The sequence below is a fragment of the Giraffa tippelskirchi genome, chromosome 3, assembly GCF_054371585.1.
Source record: "Giraffa tippelskirchi isolate mGirTip1 chromosome 3, T2T-mGirTip1v1.2.pri, whole genome shotgun sequence".
NCBI classification, from domain to species: Eukaryota; Metazoa; Chordata; class Mammalia; order Artiodactyla; family Giraffidae; genus Giraffa; species Giraffa tippelskirchi.
In genome coordinates this window covers 131187172-131206034 of record NC_137277.1, presented here as the reverse complement: position 1 = coordinate 131206034, position 18863 = coordinate 131187172, and the positions used below count along the sequence as shown (strand labels likewise).

Below are 18863 nucleotides of genomic sequence, written 5' to 3'. Positions count from 1 at the left end.
ACCTTACCTTGTTCCTAAATGGAGGTGGAGATAGAGTGTGCTTTTATTTTTATTATTTAAAAAATTTTTAAATTTTACATTGAAATAGTTGATTTATAATGTTCTATTAGTTTCACATGTACAACAAAGTTATTGAGTTATACATATATCCATTCTTTTTCAGACTTCTTTTCCATTTAAGTTATTACAGAACACTGAGAAGCATTTCCTGTGCTCTACAGCCAAGTCTCTGTTGATTATATATTTTATAGGAGTGTATATATGTCAATCTCAAACTCTTAATTTATCCCTTCCCCTCAGCCTTTCCCCTTTGATAACCGTAAATTTGTTCTCAGAGTCTGTTTCTGTTTTGTAAATAAGTTCATTTGTATCATTTTTTAAGATTCCACATATAAATGATATCATATGGTATTTGTCTTTCTATCTGTCTTACTTCACTTGGTATGATACTCTCTAAATTCATCCATGTTGCCGCAAATGGTATTATTTCATTATCACTCTAGGAGGTGAGTCCAAAAAGATCTTGCTGCGATTTATGTCAAAGAATGTTCTGCCTATGTTTTCCTCTAAGAGTTTTTATAGTATACAGTCTTACATTTAGATATTTAATCCATTTTGAGTGTATTTTTTGCATATGGTATATGTTCTAATTTCATTCTTTTCAGTGTAGCTCTGCAGTTTTCCTAGCACCACTTATTGAAGAGACTGTCTTGTCCTCCATTGTGTGTTCTTGCCTCTTCTGTCACAGATTAATTGACGTAAGTGTTTAGTTTTATTTCTGGGCTTTCTCTCCTGTTTCATTGATTGTGTGTCTGTTTTAGTCTCAGTACTATACTGTTTTGATTCCTGTAGCTTTGTAGTTTAGTCTGAAGTCAGGAAACCCAATTTTTCCCATTTTGTTTTTCCTTTCTTAAGATTGTTTTGGCTATGGTGCACTTTTAAACTTTTTAAGTGATTCAAAATCTATTGTATATCACTTAAAGAATCATGAAATAGATACAACAAATACCATTGAAAGAATAATGAAATATGCACTTCTCCAGAGCTGCAACCCCAGGTGCCCCTCTGTGTGACCTGGCACACTCCCCTCCTCCCATCCTGACCAGTCACTTGTATACCTTTTTGTTGAACTCAACTTACTCCTGTGATTCAGCTAAGCTAAGAAGCCAGTCACCTGCTCACCCTCAGTTTCTCTAATTACATGCCACTTGTCCTGGGGACCTGGTGACACTTAAGAAAAGTGAAAGTGAAGTCGCTCAGTTGTGTCCGACTCTTTGCAACCCCATGGACTGTAGCCTACCAGGCTTCTCTGTCCATGGGATTTTCCAGGCAAGAATACTGGAGTAGGTAGCCATTTCCTTCTCCAGGAGATCTTCCCAACCCAGGGATTGAACCTGGGTCTTCTGCATTGTAGGCAGACGCTTTACCGTCTGAGCCACCAGGGAGTGACACTTAGGCAGTCAAAAAATCAGGAAAAGGAGTGTGGAGAGGACAGCTCTCAATCCATCCCTGGGGCTAAAAAACAGAACACAAAGTCAGGAGTTCTCTCCAGGAGTCAGGAGCAGGCCCTCCTTTGAGACAGGACAACCTGCTTGGTAAGTTAAGTGGGTGTCTGAGTAGAGATGTTTTTCCTTTCTCTACATGAAAGGGGAGCAAGGACTCTGGGTTCTGGGATCTGGCCTTCACCTGGGCAAGAGGACAGTTAAGAGGCCCTTGGTTTTCAATGTCCAGACCAGAGGCTTGGACATGGCCCCCTGTCCAAGGCCTCAAATTCACTGAGTCTCTAAGTTAGACTTAAGATATAGTCTCTTGATGAGATGACATCCAGGCTTGCATTGGTTAAAAGTTCTCATTGGTTATCTGTGAATACTCTTAAAGTGACTCCGTTTTGGCATATTTTTTTTGACTATAGTCCATTTACAATACTGTGTTAGTTTCAGGTGTCAAATTCAAGTTTCAGATTCTTTCCCAGTATAGGTTACTACAAGATACTAAATATAGTTCCCTATGCTATACAGTAAGTGCTGTTGTTTATTTGTTTTATATATAATAGTGTCTGTCTGTTAATCCCAAACTCCTAATTTATCCCTCACCTCTTTCCCCTTTGGTATGTATAAGTTTGTTTTCTTGGTCTATGAATCTGTTTCTGTTTTGTAAATAAGTTCATTTGTAATATTTTTTTTTTGATTCCACATATAAGCAATATCATATAATATATGTCTTTATCTGTCTGACTTACTTCACTTAATATGACAATCTCTGGTCCACCTATGTTGCAGCAAACCTAAGTGTCCATCGATAGATGAATGGATAAAGAAAGTGTGGTACATATATACAATGGAATATTACATAGCCATAAAAAGAATGATATATTGCCATGTGCAGCAACATGGCATATCTTTTTAATACAGGAGAAGCCTGAAAAAAAAAGCTGCCAAGATCTCTCTTGACCTCCAAGGAGCCTGGCACACAGGAGTCGTGGTGAAGGTGTGGGCTCTGGAGTCTCCTGACCCCGAGTGGCCCTTCCAGGACACTCTAGGCACATATAGGGGCATTTCAATGTTCAAATTTCATTTCCTAACTGTTTTTATTTTTATAGTTTGTCAGCAGGTCAGTTTGATTTCTTGTCAAAAAAATATATGCTTTCAGGGCTAAAATGGCATTCTGGCCTTTTCATTTATAACTAACACTGAGGGGAAAATAATCATCACTGAAAGGGAAAAAAAAAGGACTTCCTTTGTGGTGTAGTGGATAAGAATCTGCCTATCAATGCAGGGGACGGAGTCCAATTTCCTGGTCTGGGAAGAGCCTACATGCTGTGGAGCAACTAAGCCTGTGTGCTACAACTACTGAGCCCACGCACCTAGAGCCCACAAGCCACGACTACTGAGCCTGTGTGCTGCAACTACTGAAGCCCTGGTGCCTAGAGCCTGTGCTCCACAACACAACAGGAGAAGCCACAGCAACAGGAGAAGCCATCACAATGAGAAGCCTGAGCAGAGCAACTACAGAGTAGCACCTGCTCGCCATAACTAGAGAAAGCCCATACGCAGCAACAGAGATCCAGCACCACCGAAAATAAATAAATAAAGTTTTAAAAAAAGAAAAGGGAAATAATGGTGTCTTCTCAGGCCCGTATTGACTCTAAGGTGAAATTCAGCCCTTGTTTCAGTGTTTCAGAATGGGCCCCCATGACAAACAAGGAACCAGCAACCGGATACCAGGCAGTCACAGGTTGAAGAGCTTTTACTCCAGGGTCAGAGGGACTTTGCTAGGACTGCTCACAGCTCCCCCACGCACACACTGCTCTTCACAGTCTCCCTTCCATTCCCTCCACAGGGCAGAGCAAACCCAGTCTCCAGTGAAGCGCTGGCTTTGGTGGGTAGGGTCTATAATCTTCAGTCCCAAGCACTTACAGTATTTTCTAAACACATTTCAGCCTCCCAAGTTGGGGTCCTTTTAATCCTTTCCCTCAGGGACACAGCTTCTCAGAGGTAAATACCTAACCACAGGCATCTGGGGGCAAAACACAGCAGCTCTGTTAGTTCTTTAAAGCGTTTGAGACAGGCTGGGATCTGGGACTTAGGACTCTTGCTCTAGTGCTTGAACCTGGACAAATGTCTCCTTGAGCAACAAAATATAAAGAAACTATAAGAATCAAAAAATAACTGCGAGCATGTGTTCAGTTCAGTTCAGTTCAGTCGCTCAGTGTGTTGGACTCTTTGAGACCCCATGGACTGCAGAACACCAGGCTTTCCTGTCCATCACCAACTCCCGAATCTTGCGAGCATGTGTAGCTGGGGCAAACTATGTACAAAAAGATAAACAAAAAAACCCAAAACCTAACTGCCACTTCTGAAGTGCAGTCCTATGTGCTAAGTCACTTCAATTATGTTCGACTCTGTGAGACCCTATGGACTGTAGCCCACCAGGCTCTTCTGTCCATGGGATTCTCCAGGCAAGAATACTGGAGTGAGTTGCCATGCCCTTCTCCAGGGGATCGAACTCACATCACTTTATGTCTCCCACATTGGCAGGTGAGTTCTTTACCACTAGTGCCACCTGGGAAGCCCCTGACCACTTCTGAAGAATCAAGAGCAAAAGCAGGCTCTGAGCACATCCCTGCACACATCTCACCAAGAGGGTGAGCAGACCACCCAAGCCGTCCCTCAGGCCCAACCCCCTAGATCCTCCCCTACCCTCATCCCCATATAAGGAACCAGAATGCCCCTCTGAGGGGGGAGAGAGAGCAGGGGAACCAGTTGTTTGTCTTCGCTCCCCCCTGCTGCAGCATGCATGCTTGCATGCTCAGTTTGTCCAACTCTTTTGTGACCCCATGGACTGTAGCCCACCAGGCTCCTCTCTGTCCATGGGATTTTCCAGGCAAGAATACCGGAGTGGGTAGCCATTCTCTTCTGCAGGGGATCTTCGATCCAGGGATGGAACCCTGCTGCAGCAGGAGCCCCAGTAAAGCCTTGCCAGAATTTCTTGTGTGGCCTCAGATTGATAATGCATTTTACTCTACAATTTTGCTCAATAATGCATTTCTCCAAAATGGGAGAGTAAAATTGGTGCTCCAGAAAGATATACTATGTTTACACTGTAGCTTCAGGTCCTGACCCTCACATACTGACTAGAAGCCATTGAGATATGTGGCCCTAGTTTGAGAAGCAAGATCCTGGGGCAGAGGGGTCTCTGAAGGCTGCAATAGGGAGTTGAAAACTAATACAATTATTTCAGAAAGCTGGAAAGGACTGTTATTCTACATAAGATAAGGCTGTGTATGCTGACAACTTTGTTTTGGGCTGGTCACAGTAACACCGATTGTCTCATGGGAGAATTGATTAATTATTGACTTAATAAATATAGTTTCCCAGACAAAATCTTTCCTCAGAGGGAAAGAGAACTTAAGAGGTCTTGGTTTGTAGAAAACTGGGAACCATTATTTCAACTTTTAAAGTACATCGAAACATTGATTTCGATATGAATCTAAGTAAAAGGTTTTAAAGCCTTTAACCAGATCTGGATCAATCTCAAATGTTAATGAACAATTTATTGTGGTTTTAAATACACATTCAATCATTCCATTCTTGGGCAATTTGTACCGTTTCCTGTAACAAAACCAAGATAAAGTGCAGAGTTGAATTTCCCCCCTTGTTTGGCAAGAATCTCAAGGTAACTGCCTTAGGCTTCTGCTTAACTTTGCTGATAGAAATAGGAGGCTGGGTCTCCCAGAATGTTATTAAGATGAAATAATTTTGTACTTTTATCTGTTTGTTTTAACGTCTGATAGAAGCAGTGTGATTATTCAGACTTTACCTTGTATTTACTTGGAACTAGTGAGCCTCTGCCAAGTGACTCTCTTCCAATAAAGTGAGTTCAATATCTTGGCAAGTGTTTACTGAGTGTGTTCTGTGTGATAGGCATTGTGTTGTACATAAGACAGAGATGGATGTTCTTCAGCAGAATGAAACTTTACCCCTTCCCCAAACCCTAGGATCCAGGTAAAGCAGACTGTACACTGGACACCAAACATGCCACATGCTTGCCCCCCCTAAGCCTCTCTCTGTGTCTCCCTCTACTCCCTGAGTGCCCGCTCCCCACTTCTCACTTTGCTTGGGCTATCCCAGATGGCTCCTCCGACATAAATCTTTGATGCAATGTGACCAGTAAGCTCATGAAAAGATGCTTAACGTCATCAGTCATTAAGGAAATGCAAATAGAACAACAGTGAGTGGTGAACTCAAAAAGACATAGCCACACCCCAACAACTGGAACATGTGACTGTGACTTTATTTGAGAACACAGTGATTACAGGTGCTATTAAGTTAAGGACCTTGAGATGAGATCATCCTGGATTACCCGGTTGGTCCCTCAGTCCAATGACAAGTTTCCTTTTAGAGACAGAAGAGAAGACAAAGGGAGTCAGAGGAGAGGCCAGGTGAAGATGGAGGCCAAGGATTAGGGTCATTAAGCCTCAAGACATAGAACACCTGGCGCCATCACAGCTGGGGAGAAGCAAGGAAAGAGCCCTCCCGAGAGCCTGTGAAAGGGGCGGCCCGGCTGACACCTTGATTTTGGACTCTAGCCTCCAGAACGCGTTTCTGGTTTTCTAAGCCCCTAAATTTGTGGTAATTTGTAAGGCAGCCACAGAAAACTAACATACCATACAACCTAATTCCACTTCTTAATACATATACAAGAGAAATGAAAATATATGCACACAAAAACAGTACACAAAGGTCCATGATGACATTATTCCTAATAGCCCCAAAGATAAAATCCAAATGTCCATCAACTGATGGAACAGGGAAAATGTGAATGGTGTGAAGTTTCCTTAAAAAAACTAAAAATAGAGCTACCATATGATCCTGCAATCCTATTCCTGTGAATATACCCAGAGAAAACCATAATTCAAAAGATACATGTACCCAATGTTCACAGCAGCACTATCTGCAATACAGAAGCTCTATACAGTCAGCAAAAACAAGACTGGGAGCTGACTGGGGCTCAGATCATGAATTCCTTATTGCCACATTCAGACTTAAATTGAAGAAAAGTAGGGAAACCCACTAGGCCATTCAGGTATGATCTAAATCAAATCCCTTACGATTATATAGTGGAAGTAACAAACAGATTCAAGGGATTACATCTGATACACAGAGTGCCTGAAGAACTATGGACGGAGGTTCAGACACTGTACAGGAGGTGGTGATCAAAACTATCCCCAAGAAAAAGAAATGCAAAAAGGCAAAATGGATGTCTGAGGAGGCCTTACAAATAGCTGAGAAAAGAAGAGAAGTGAAAGGCAAAGGAGAAAAGGAAAGATATATCCATTTGAATGCAGAGTTTCAAAGAATAGCAAGGAGAGATAAGATAGCCTTCCTAAGTGATCAATGCAAAGAAATAGAGGAAAACAATAGAATGGGAAAGACTAGAGATCTCTTCAAGAAAATTAGAGGTACCAAGGGAACATTGCATGCAAAGATAGGCACAATGAAGGAGAGAAATGCTATGGACCTAACAGAAGAAGAAGAAATTAAGAAGAGGTGGCAAAAATACACAGAAGAACTATACAAAAAAGATCTTAATGACCCTGATAACCAGATAACCATGATGGTGTGATCACTCACCTAGAGCCAGACATCCTGGAATGTGAAGTCAAGTGGGCCTTAGAAAGCATCACAGCGAACAAAGCTAGTAAAGGTGATGGGATTTCAGCTGAGTTATTTCCAATCCTAAAAGATGATGCTGTTAAAGTGCTGCACTCAATATACCAGCAAATTTGGAAAACTCAGCAGTGGCCAGAGGACTGAAAACAATCAGTTTTCATTCCAATCCCAATGAAAGGCAATGCCAAAGAATGTTCAAACTACTACACAATTGCATTCATCTCACATGCTAGCAAAGTAATGCTCAAAATTCTCTAAGCCAGGCTTCAACAGTACATGAACCAAGAGCTTCTAGATGTTCAAGCTAGATTTAGAAAAGGCAGAGGAACCAGAGATCAAATTGCCAACGTCCATTGGAGCATAGAAATTTAGATCATAGCAAGAAATTTGGATCAAAGAAAGAGAATTCCAGAAAAACATCTACTTCTGCTTCATTGACTACGCTAAAGCCTGTGACTATGTGGATCACAACAAACTGTGGAAAATTCTTCAAGAGATGAGAATACCAGACCACCTTACCTGTCTCCTGAGAAATCTGTATGCAGGTCAAGAAGCATCAGTTAGAACTGGACATGGAACAACGGACTGGTTCCAAATTGGGAAAGGAGTACACCAAGGCTGTGTATTGTCACCCTGCTTATTTAACTTATATACATATTCAGTTCAGTTCAGTCGCTCAGTCATGTCCGACTCTTTGCGACCCCATGAATTGCAGCACGCCAGGCCTCTCTGTCCATCACCAACTCCCAGAGTCTACCCAAACCCATATCCATTGAGTTGGTGATGCCATCCAACCATCTCATCCTCTGTCGTCCCCTTCTCCTCCAGCCCCCAATCCTACCTAGCATTAGGGTCTTTTCCAATGAGTCAACTCTTCGCATGAGGTGGCCAAAGTATTGGAGTTTCAGCTTCAACATCAGTCCTTCCAATGAACACCCAGGATTGATCTCTTTTAGGATGGATTGATTGGATCTCCTTGCAGAAGGGACTCTCAAGAGTCTTCTCCAACACCACAGTTCAAAAGCATCAATTCTGCGGCGCTCAGCTTTCTTCACTGTCCAACTCTCACATTCATACATGACTACTGGAAAAACCATAGCCTTGACTAGATGGACCTTTGTTGGCAAAGTAATGTCTCTGCTTTTAAATATGCTATACATATTACATCATGTGAAATGCCAGGCTGGATGAAGCACAAGCTGGAATCAAGATTGCTGGGAGAAGTATCAATAACCTCAGATATGCAGATGACACAACCCATATGGCAGAAAGCGAAGAGGAACTAGAGAGCCTCTTGATGACAGTGAAAGAGGAGAGTGAAAAAGCTGGTTTAAAACCCAGCATTCAAAAAACGAAGATCATGGCATCCAGTCCCATCACTTCATGGCAAATCGATGGGGAAATGATGGAAACATTGAGAGACTATTTTACTGGGCTCCAAAATCACTGCAGATGGTGACTGCAGCCATGAAATTAAAGGACGCTTGCTCCTTTGAAGAAAAGCTATGACCAATCTAGAGAGCATATTAAAAAGCAGAGACATTACTTTGCCAACAAAGGTCCATCTAGCCAAAACTATGGATTTTCCAGTAGTCATGTATGGATATGAGAGTCGGACCATAAAGAAGGCTGAGTGCCAAAGAATTGATGCTTTTGAACTGTGGTGTTGGAGAAGACTCTTGAGAGTCCCTTGGAATGCAAGGAGATCAAACCAGTCAATCCTAAAGGAAATCAGTTCTGAATATTCATTGGAAGGACCGATGCTGAAGCTGAAGCTCCAATACTTCGTCCACCTGATGCAAAGATCTGACTCACTAGAAAAGACCCTGATGCTGGGAAAGATTGAAGGCAGGAGAAGGTGACAACAAAGGATGAAATGGTTGGATGGCATCACCGAGTCAATGGACATGAGTTTGACCAAGCTCCAGAAGATGGTGAAGGACAGGGAAGCCTGGCGTGCTGCCGTCCTTGGGGTCGCAGAGTCGGACATGACTGAGTGACTGAACAACAACAACAAAGGACATGGAGGTAATCTGTCTATTGACAGAGGACTGGATAAAGATGTGGTACATCTACACAATGGAATATTTCTCAGTTACGAAAAACCATTAATGCCATATAAAATGCCATATAAAAAAGCATAATGCCATATAAAAGATGGCATTATGAAATAATGCCTTTTGCAGCAACATGGATGGACTTAGAAATCATCATACTGAGTGAAGAAAGCCAGACAAAGAAAGACAAATATTGGGTTGGCCATAAGTTCGTCTGAGTTCTTCCATAATGTATTCTGAAAAATTCAAACGAACTTTTCGGACAACTCAATATCATATGATATCTTTTTTATGTGGAATCTAAAATAGGACACAAGTGAATTTACTTACAAAACAGAAATAGACCCACAGACACAGAAAACAAACTTATGTTTACCAGAGAGAAAAAGCAAGGAGGGATAAATTGACTGTTTGGGATTAAAAGATACACATCACTGTGTTTAACATAGATAACCAACAAGGACCTACTGTATAGCACAGGGAGTATACTCAGTATCTTGTAATAACCTATAATGGAAGAGAATGTAAATGAAGAATATACATATTTATGTTAACATAAAATATACACATATAATTGAATCACTTTGCTGTACATTTGAAACTAATACAGAATTTTAAATCAATTATATGTCAATAAAAATTTAAAAAAAATTTTGTTTTAAGTGATATAACCATACAACAGAACATTATTTGCCCATAAAAAGGAATGAGGTATCTATTCATGCTACAAATTGAACGAGCCTGGGAAACATGCTGAATGAAAGAAGCCAGTTGCAAAAGACCACATGTTGTGTGGTTCTATTTATGTGAAATGTTCAGAACAGGCAAATCTATAACAACAGAATGTGGATTGGAGGCTGCTTAGGGTGGAGGTGGGGTGAGTAAAGGAATGAGGAGAGTGAAGAGGGTTGGGAACAGGTAGTTAATTGTTCATTCATTGCAAACAATAATTATTTTAGATCCATCCTATCATCATCTAGGGGCTTCCCTGGTGGCACAGTGGTAAAGAACCTGCCTGCCAATGCAGGAGATGTGGGTTTGATCCCTGGGTCGAGTATTTCCCCTGGAGAAAGAAATGGTTACCCACTCCAGTATTCTTGCCTGGAAAATCCTGTGGACAGAGGCGCCTGGTGGGATACTGTCCATGGGGTCGCAAGAGTTGAACACGACTAAACAACCACCAGCATCTAGACAGAAAACCTAATAACCAGGAAAAGCAAGTTTCAAAATGAATGATTAACCTTGGTCTTTGATACTGTGTTCTAAGAAATGTGTCCTTGCAGACTGAGGGGTAAAGTTCCTAATCACACTTTTAAATCCTGACCCTTTTCCTAAGAGGAAGTACTCGGCCCCTAACAGCTTCCTCTGCTGATCCCTTCTCTCTCCTCCCTCTTCAATGTGTAAGGACTCAAGGAAGCTGCGTTGTCTGTTTGCCGGGACCTCTCTTTCTGGCAGTTTTACCATCTGTCAGTTTCCTGCAGTGAGTCTCCCCACTCAGAGAATGAGTCTCATAGTCGCAATTCTGTCTTGAAATGATCCACTTTAAGACACAGTTTCGGGGGCTGGGATAAATAAGGCGTTTGGGATTAACATATACTCATCACTATATATGAAATAGGTAATCAAAAAGACCTACTGTATAGCATAAGGAGCTGTACTCAATATTCTGTAATAACCTGTAGAGGAAAAGAATCTGAGAAAGAATGCACTATATCTAAATGCAGAGTCTTGTAGTGGGAGGGGACATCACATACAAGCCAGAGTCTCAGGGCCTGTGTGAGACACCCCACATCCATCCACCCTACTCCAACACATGCCCAGAGGCTGGCCTGGCTCAGTCCCTTGACCAGCTGGAGTAGTTCTAACGTCCTACTCAGTGTGACTTTGGGAGATCACAGTGGGGGTTACCGAGATTGTGGAGCAGGTTTAAACAGTCAGGTCCCTTTTAGTGGTGGGTTAGGAGTCCTGTAGTCAACCAAGCGGAGAAGGCAATGGCACCCCACTCCAGTACTCTTGCCTGGAAAATCCCATGGACGGAGGAGCCTGGTAGGCTGCAGTCCATGGGGTCGCTAAGAGTCGGACATGACTGAGTGACTTCACTTTCACTTTTCTCTTTCATGTACTGGAGAAGGAAATGGCAACCCACTCCAGTATACTTGCCTGGAGAATCCTAGGGACGGCGGGGCCTGGTGGGCTGCCGTCTATAGGGTCGCACAGAGTCGGACACGACTGAAGCGACTTAGCAGCAGCAGCAGCAGCAGTCAACCAAGCCCTCCCCAGTTGGGATATCTCAATCAAAAAAGGGGACCCAGCAAGGCCGGGACCTCTGTGGTGACTGTTGTCCCCACAGCTGCAGCCATTCTGCAGGGCAGCCTTCACCTGTCCCTTCTGTGGAGGTTGGTGGAGCTGCTCTCCCAGCTCTAGCTGGAGTCTCTGGACACAATGACTGATTTAGGCCTGGCCATCTGACCCAAGCAGGTGGAATGGAACCCTTGCTGGACTCTCCTAAGAAAGGGACGTCTTTCCCCCTGGTGCTGTTGGCTTGGAGCAAAAGTGTACTGGTTGGGAGGAAGGCAGCGTGAGAGTGAGTCTGTCTCATCACTGTGTTCTTGAGGTGAGTATTTAATCTTACTGAATCACGGTTTCCTCATCTCTACAAAGAGAGTCACAATACAACCGCCACAAAGCTGGTATAAGGACTAAACTGAAACATGTGAGACACAAAGCATAGTTTCTGGCCCTCAAGGATCCCTCAGAAATGACACCAGTTTGGAAAGAGTGTTGGGAGGTGCCTTTGGCAGAGGGAGGAAACCTGTCCAAGGAAACTGATGCAACTTTAAAATTTATCATCCTAGAACTACAGCCTTTCCTGGTCAAATTTATATCTTCCCTTCTGTTGATTATGCTGCTCTTTAGATGAATGAGTAATATAAATGAGAACATTCATGTCATTTCATTATTATAATTATCCCACTTAAAGAGGGCTAATTATCCCATTATCTACACAGGGGTGGGGGAGGGAAGGATTGGGCATTTGGGATTAGCAGATGCAAACTATTACACATAAACTGGATACACAACAAGGTCCTACTACAGAACACAAAGAACTATATTCAATATTCTGTGACAAACCATAATGGAAAAGAATATAAAAAAGAATGTAAATATGTATGTATGGGGCTTCCCTGGTAGCTCAGATGATAAAGAATCCACCTGCAGTAAGGAGATCTGGATTTGATCCCTGGGTTGGGAAGATCTCCTGGAGAAGGAAACGGCTACCCATTCCAGTATTCTTGCCGGGAGGATCCCATGACCAGAGAAGCCTGCGGGCTACAGTCCATGGGGTTGTAAAGAGTCGGACATGACTGAGTGACTAAGCACGCGCATATACAGGTATAACTGAAACACTTTGCTATATACTTAAAACTAACACAATATTGTTAATCAACTATACTTCAATGAAATTTTTTAATTAAAAAAAAAAAAGGACCTACCAATATCTGCTGGTGTTGTTTTTCTACTTGATAGCCTCCAAAATGTAATACGCCGGGTTTTGCCTGTATGACCTTATTATTCAGAAGATTCGCAAAAACCTCTGTAAAAACACAGATAAGTATACCATGAGATGAGACCAAAAAACAAAAAAATTAAGTGAAAGAAGATCCTATCAACATGGACTCCCTTTAATTTAGGGTATTTTATGCACATGAAAGTTTCAGACAGAGGATACAGCTATCAACAATTAATGATTGTTCCACATGAACTGGACTGCTTCTCCCACTATTTTAACATTTTTCTTGGGAGATATTACCATCACGAGACAAATTCACATTTGTTTTTTATTATCTATTAAACTAACTTGCTCTGTACACATTTCGTACAAGTCTTCACAATAAAACAAACCTGTATAGGACACACACTGTATAATACTGTGATTGTTATATTATGAATATCCACTTCAAAGAATGCAAACACCAAGTGTTTCATTTTATTGCTGTGTATTTAACTGTTACTATTTGCTTTCCTCTGAACTGAATTATAGTGTGATACTGAGTAATCCTAAGGCTCTGAATAATTATCACTCTGGATGGTAATGTCTCAATTTGCTCTTGACATGTGAGTGTCTTTTTTTCCCCAAGTTTTGAGAACAAAGTGAGGACAGCTGAGCTCATAGAAGTGTCCAGGTCTACAAAGCTTGCTCCGGCTCTGCCATGCTTCATGCTCCTAGCTCTGCCATGTTTCACGTCTGGCATTTGTTTATAATCCTCCACTGTTTCAATTTTGTAAAAATCAAGCCCAGGCCTGATTCTGACCAGCAAACTGCCTCCTTTGAAGTGAATACACTGTCTAGTTTCTTACAACTGACAGCCTTTCCCCTTCGGCTGTACCCAAACCTTGAGTCAGACACCCTGACCCCAGCCTCCGCCCTCTGTGACTTTGTATTCCACTAAAGTGGGTGTGAAATATTTGGTGTTTTTGTTCCTCCAGCGATGAGCAGTCACTGTTGTCAGCTTTGGGCCAAACTGAAGGGCTAGACTAGGTTAAGGATGGTGTCTCAGGGGGACTGTGACAGGGTTGTCTGGTAAACTTTTAAATATTTTTTAAAAATTTATTTTTATTTATTTGGCTGTGCCAGGGCTTAGTTGCAGCATGTGGGATCTAGCTCCTTGACAAGGGATCAAACCTGGGCTACCTGCACTGAGAGCTTTGAGTCTTAGCAGCACCAGGGAAGTCCAATTTTTAAGTATTAAAATGAACATTACATGGTAATTTGTTTTAATGCTGAGAGTTTTGTTTTTAGGGCCACAATACAGATGTAAAATGGGCATTGCCCTGTTAATACCCAGAAAGAGTCAAGTATACTGATTTGCATTCAATGTGTTCTAAAGTAACAACAGAGCCACACCAAATGCTGCATGTCCCTCATTTGCGATGGGCCTTGAATGGTGAGCAGGAAACAAGCTGGTTGAGACTTAGAGATCTGGACACTGGGTGGCTACAGCTGAGCACCACCCCCCCACTCAACTAGTCACCCTGGTGAATTCACTTGAGCTTTTGGAATCTCAGCTTCCCCAAGAGTAAAATGGAAATAGACAGTATTGTGATGTTAAGATGAGTTCAGTGAGAATATAGGCAAAATGATTAGCCTTCTACACAAAAGGTATAGGATTTACCAGGCTTTCTAGGCTAAGGATGTGCACAGAAAAAGGCAAGAAGGTGTAAACACAAGTGGTCTTGAAGGAACAGGAGTAACAGGTGTTGCTGGAGGTGGGGGACGGGAGGGGTGAGAGTGGACAGTTTCAGATCCAGGCAAAGGGGGCCAAACGACAAGCAAAGGAACCGAAACTTTATTCTTTACACAAGAGGATCCCCTGAGAACATTTGAACAGGGTGGGGATAGGAGCCAGCCTAGATTCTAGGACAGAAAATGCTGTGGGGTGAAGGGTGCATGGAAGGAGGGTGTGGCTAGGGAGGAGAGCCAGGACTACAGTAGTCCTGGTGACCTCCTGAGAACAAAGTATGGACAGACAGCAAAGACACTTGAGGATGTGGAAGAAACAGAACTTGGCGATTAATTTTCACCACAAAAGTCTACCAGTTAAGCGAATGGATCTAAATAGAACCATTGTTCATAATAATAAAAACTATTACAAGCCTGTAAAACAATATAGATAAATCAGCACCCAAAATTCCATTATGCTTTCTGGACTTTGGATCCTCTGGGAAGACGTGAGTTGTAAAGCAAACCTGTTTTCTAACCACTTACTTGACTCTAGGAGGTGATTGGGTACTTCTTTTGGTCTCTTGGGTTCCTCCACTAGGTTCCTTAAAAGGAGGGACGATACATTTTGAAATGGTTCTTCAGCATTCTTTACTTCTCTGCTGGGGGTTTTCACCACTGCCATTTTATCATGAAAAATGGAGTCTTCTTTTTAAAGCCAAAGGTCACTTCCTGGGAAGAAAACAGTAGTAGTATGATCATTCACAGAAAACCACACACCATTGACAAATGTACCTCTTGTCACTGTGTGGTTTACTGTGGCTCAGGTCTTCCCAACCTCTCATCTCACTCCTGGCCACTCTGTGCCCACACAGGTTGTCCTGCTCATCTTGCACATCAATCCCAATGCCATGTTGTAACCAAAAGTTGGGTCCAGCTGTTCACTATTCAAAAGCCAATAAAGAGGCAAGGCTGGTGGGAAGCAAAGTTTGCTTTATTTTGGATGCCAGCAAGCACAGGGCAGTGGACTTCTGTCAAAAGGCTGACTTACCACCCCCCAAAACTGACAACCAGTGGACAAGAGCTTTTATAGACGAAGCAAGGGGGCTACACACAGAAACAGCACAGTCAGCTCTAACAGTCCTCTTGAAATTGGTCATGCAGTGATTTAACCAGTGTCATCTTAACTGTTTTAAGCAGAGTTAATTTTCAATTCTAGTCGACTTGTTCCCTTTCTTTGAGGCCACTTCTCTGGATGTGGAAGCTTATGTCATAGTCATGTATGGATGTGAAAGTTGAACCATAAAGAAGGTTGAGCACTGTAGAATTGATGCTTTCGAATTGTGGTGCTGGAGAAGACTCTTGAGAGTCCCTTGGACAGCAAAGAGGTCAAACCAATGAATCCCAAAGGCAATCAAGCCTGAATATTCATTAGAAGGACTGATACTGAAGCTGAAGCTGCAATACTTGGGCCACCTGATGCAAAGGACCGACTCATTGGAAAAGATCCTGATGCTGGGAAAGATTGAGGGCAGGAAGAGAAAGGGGTGATAGAGGATGAGATGGTTGGATGGCATCATCGACTCAATGGATATGAGTTTGAGCAAACTCTGGGAGGTAGTGAAAGACAGGGAAGCCTGGTGTGAGTCCATGGGGTCACAAAGAGCTGGACATGACTTAGCAACTGAACAACAAATGTCATAGCTACAATCTGGTCATCATGTAGTTAACTTCTTCCACCCGGTGGTGGTATGAGTCTCTATAAGACAGCTCCGAGGATATGGCTCAGATTACCTATAGCCCTGGAGAAGGAACTAAAGGTCCTTGACTTTGCTTAAGGACTAAACTATTATTATTTTGTCCTATTTAACTGCTTTTCTCTACTTTTGTGTTTTCTCACTTCTCTGATTGAACTTATTCTTTGGCTAAGGCTTCCCATAGGCAAAAGGCAGGCTGAGGACATGGAAGGAAGGACTATAGGGTCCTGCTCTGTTTCAGTGTCACAGCTCAAATCTCTTCTGTGGTCCATTATTTTCCTTAAAAGCTTTTCTCAAAATGTAGTCCTGATGCTTTCTGAGGCTCTCGTGGTCAGTGAAGTTTGCAAAATGTTGAAGTCAGCAGTTAAACAGGACTCTTTTTTTTTTTTTCAAATTTGCTTGTGCTGGGTCTTCATTGCGGCTTGAAGGCTTCTCTAGTTACCGCACCTGGGCTTGGTTGCCCTGTGACATATGGGGTCTTAGTTCCTTGATAAGAGATCAAACCCAAATCCCCTGCATTGGAAAGCAGACTCTTAGGTCCTGGACCACCAGGAAGTCCCAAACAGGACTCTTCTTTATGAGATTTCTCCAAATCAGTTTCTTAGATGAATGTGACCATGAAACCCTTTAACATTGGGAGATACTGGCATAATGAGTCATCTTCCTGGGCCCCTCTGTGGGGAGAGGATGTGGAAAGCCACAGACCTCCTCCCCCGCCACTGGGTGCCTTCCTAGGAGCTCTGTTCTAGGACACCAGGTCACAGCTCTTGTCACACCTTCTGGCAGACTTGCCTTGGGAGTCTGATCCTGCCCTTCCACGTTCTTCAGCAATTGCTGCCTTTACTGCTCCTCTGGTGTTAATCACGTATTGCCTTGTGATGACACTTGACAAATCCCACATGTTTATATCTTCCACAGCTAAGTCTCTAAACTTGGGGGCTGCTCGGTGAAGCCCCTGAAATTGGATGTAAAATCATTATGTGGATTTTTATGTGCCTTTTTGTGTGTGTGAGAAGGCTCATAGTTTTAGATTTCTTAAAGAGTACAATATCAAGCAAAATAAACCGACCATACCGAAGAAATGCTTAATAATCACTTTCTGAAACAAGTTTCTCCTTTCCCTTCACGGCCCATCCCCCTTCACTGGCATGGCTGAGGGTGCCCACTCCTCAGAACAGCCTCCATCTTGCCCTCCAACCATTCCTTCAGCCTTCCTTCCTCCAGCCTTCCTCCAGCCTTCCTTCCCCCCCAATCGTTCAACATCTACCCCGGTTCACTCTCCAGCCCTCTTCCTTCAAATTCCCTGCCTGCACTTCAGGGCGGCACAATAGCCAAATGGTTGTCACCCGACTCCCTATCCCAGATCACTCACTTCCAAGGTGAACTGTCCCCCTTCGTCCCTCCTCCCCACCCCCTCCCCAGGCAACCTTGGTTTCGGGCCCCAAGGTTTGCGGGGCAGTCCCTTTCAGCCCTGCCAAACGCCTGCTCCCCTCAGCGCCCCTTTACTCCAGCCCCTGCCGGGAGCACGGTCTACCCCTCACCCAGGCGCCACCCCCATCCTCATTTCACGCCTTGGGCCCTACCTCTCCTCCGCCCCCGCCCAGGTTGACTTGCGGCTGGACACCCTCCCGGGGTTCAGTTCACTCCCCGTCCCCGCCCCGCCCTAGCCTTAGGTCCCAGGCCGCTCACCCTAGAGCGGGTTCCCAGGCGGGAATCCGCGGGCGCAGCCACCTTCCCCGAGCGTCGCCATGACGACGCGGACGCTCCCGGGGTCGCGGCCGGACGCGACCAAACTCCCCTGGGACGTGGGGGGGGTGGGGAGCCCAGGCAGCCGCGGGTCGAGGTCTGAAAGCGGTGGGTTAGTTCTGGGGACTCAGAGCAGTCTCTGGAGTCTGAGTAAGAACAAAGAGAGAGACTTGTAGCGTGCAAATTCCCAAGGAATTCCCAAACGGAGACACAAATATCTGGGCACCTTGAGAGGAAGTTAGTGGCCGAGCGGGGCTGAAGGGGTTGGGCTTACCACGCTCAGTGGGTGGAGCTTCCCCGAGGGCAATTCAATCCTGGATTCCGTACTGTGATACAGTTCATTTTACACTTAATATTATGATAAATTTCAAATTTCAAACATATACAAAGGCAAGCAGAATAGTATGGTGAATCTTCAACACCAACCCACAACAACTATCAACTTATCTCTACCTTTCCTCTACTACCTGTATTTTTTTAAGGAAATCCCAGACATTATAATGTCGTTCCAGACACCAATCCCAGTATCAGTCATAAATATTTCAGAATATACCTCCAAAAGATAAGGAGCCCTTTTAAAAATATAACCGCAATCAATACCTAAAACATTACATAATTTCTTAGCAACTTCAAATACTTGGTACTCAATTTTCATAAACGTATTTTCTTGAGTTTGAATCACAGTTCAAATAAAATCCACACATTATAATAAACTGATGTGTCCTTCAGGTCTCTTTTTATCAGTAGATTCTCCCGCCATATCTTTTTGTTGTTATTGCAATTTATTCATTGAAGAAACTGTTTCTGTCCTGCTAATGATATTTAGAGATGATAAACCATGAAACTGGACCAGCTCCCCAGACCTCCTGCTCTGTTTACTTCACTCTGCTCACCCACGGACGTTATTCCT

At 43.2% G+C, this 18863-nt stretch overlaps 1 protein-coding gene and 1 non-coding gene across 18 annotated transcripts in view; both read right to left on the bottom strand.

Annotated features, from left to right (window-relative positions):
• The window catches only part of CFAP221 (cilia and flagella associated protein 221), a 119213-nt gene extending 101261 nt beyond the window's left edge, over positions 1–17952 (bottom strand). For 6 of the 17 annotated variants that reach the window (XM_081575944.1, XM_081575936.1, XM_081575943.1 and 3 more), the window contains exons 1-3: positions 17897–17952; positions 14997–15182; positions 12724–12824 (exon numbers count right to left, since the gene is read on the bottom strand). In XM_081575944.1, the coding sequence (XP_081432070.1) occupies positions 12724–12824; positions 14997–15135 (240 nt within the window). In that variant the 5' untranslated portion in view covers positions 15136–15182; positions 17897–17952. Of the gene's footprint in view, positions 1–10330; positions 10430–12723; positions 12825–14996; positions 15183–16995; positions 17163–17790 lie in introns of all 17 variants that reach the window. The other 11 variants (XM_081575938.1, XM_081575952.1, XM_081575947.1 and 8 more) reach the window with 6 other exon arrangements.
• On the bottom strand, positions 1374–1445 carry TRNAC-ACA (transfer RNA cysteine (anticodon ACA)). Its single transcript has one exon. It is a non-coding gene; the product is annotated as a tRNA-Cys (tRNA).
• Positions 17953–18863: the final 911 nt, after the last annotated feature.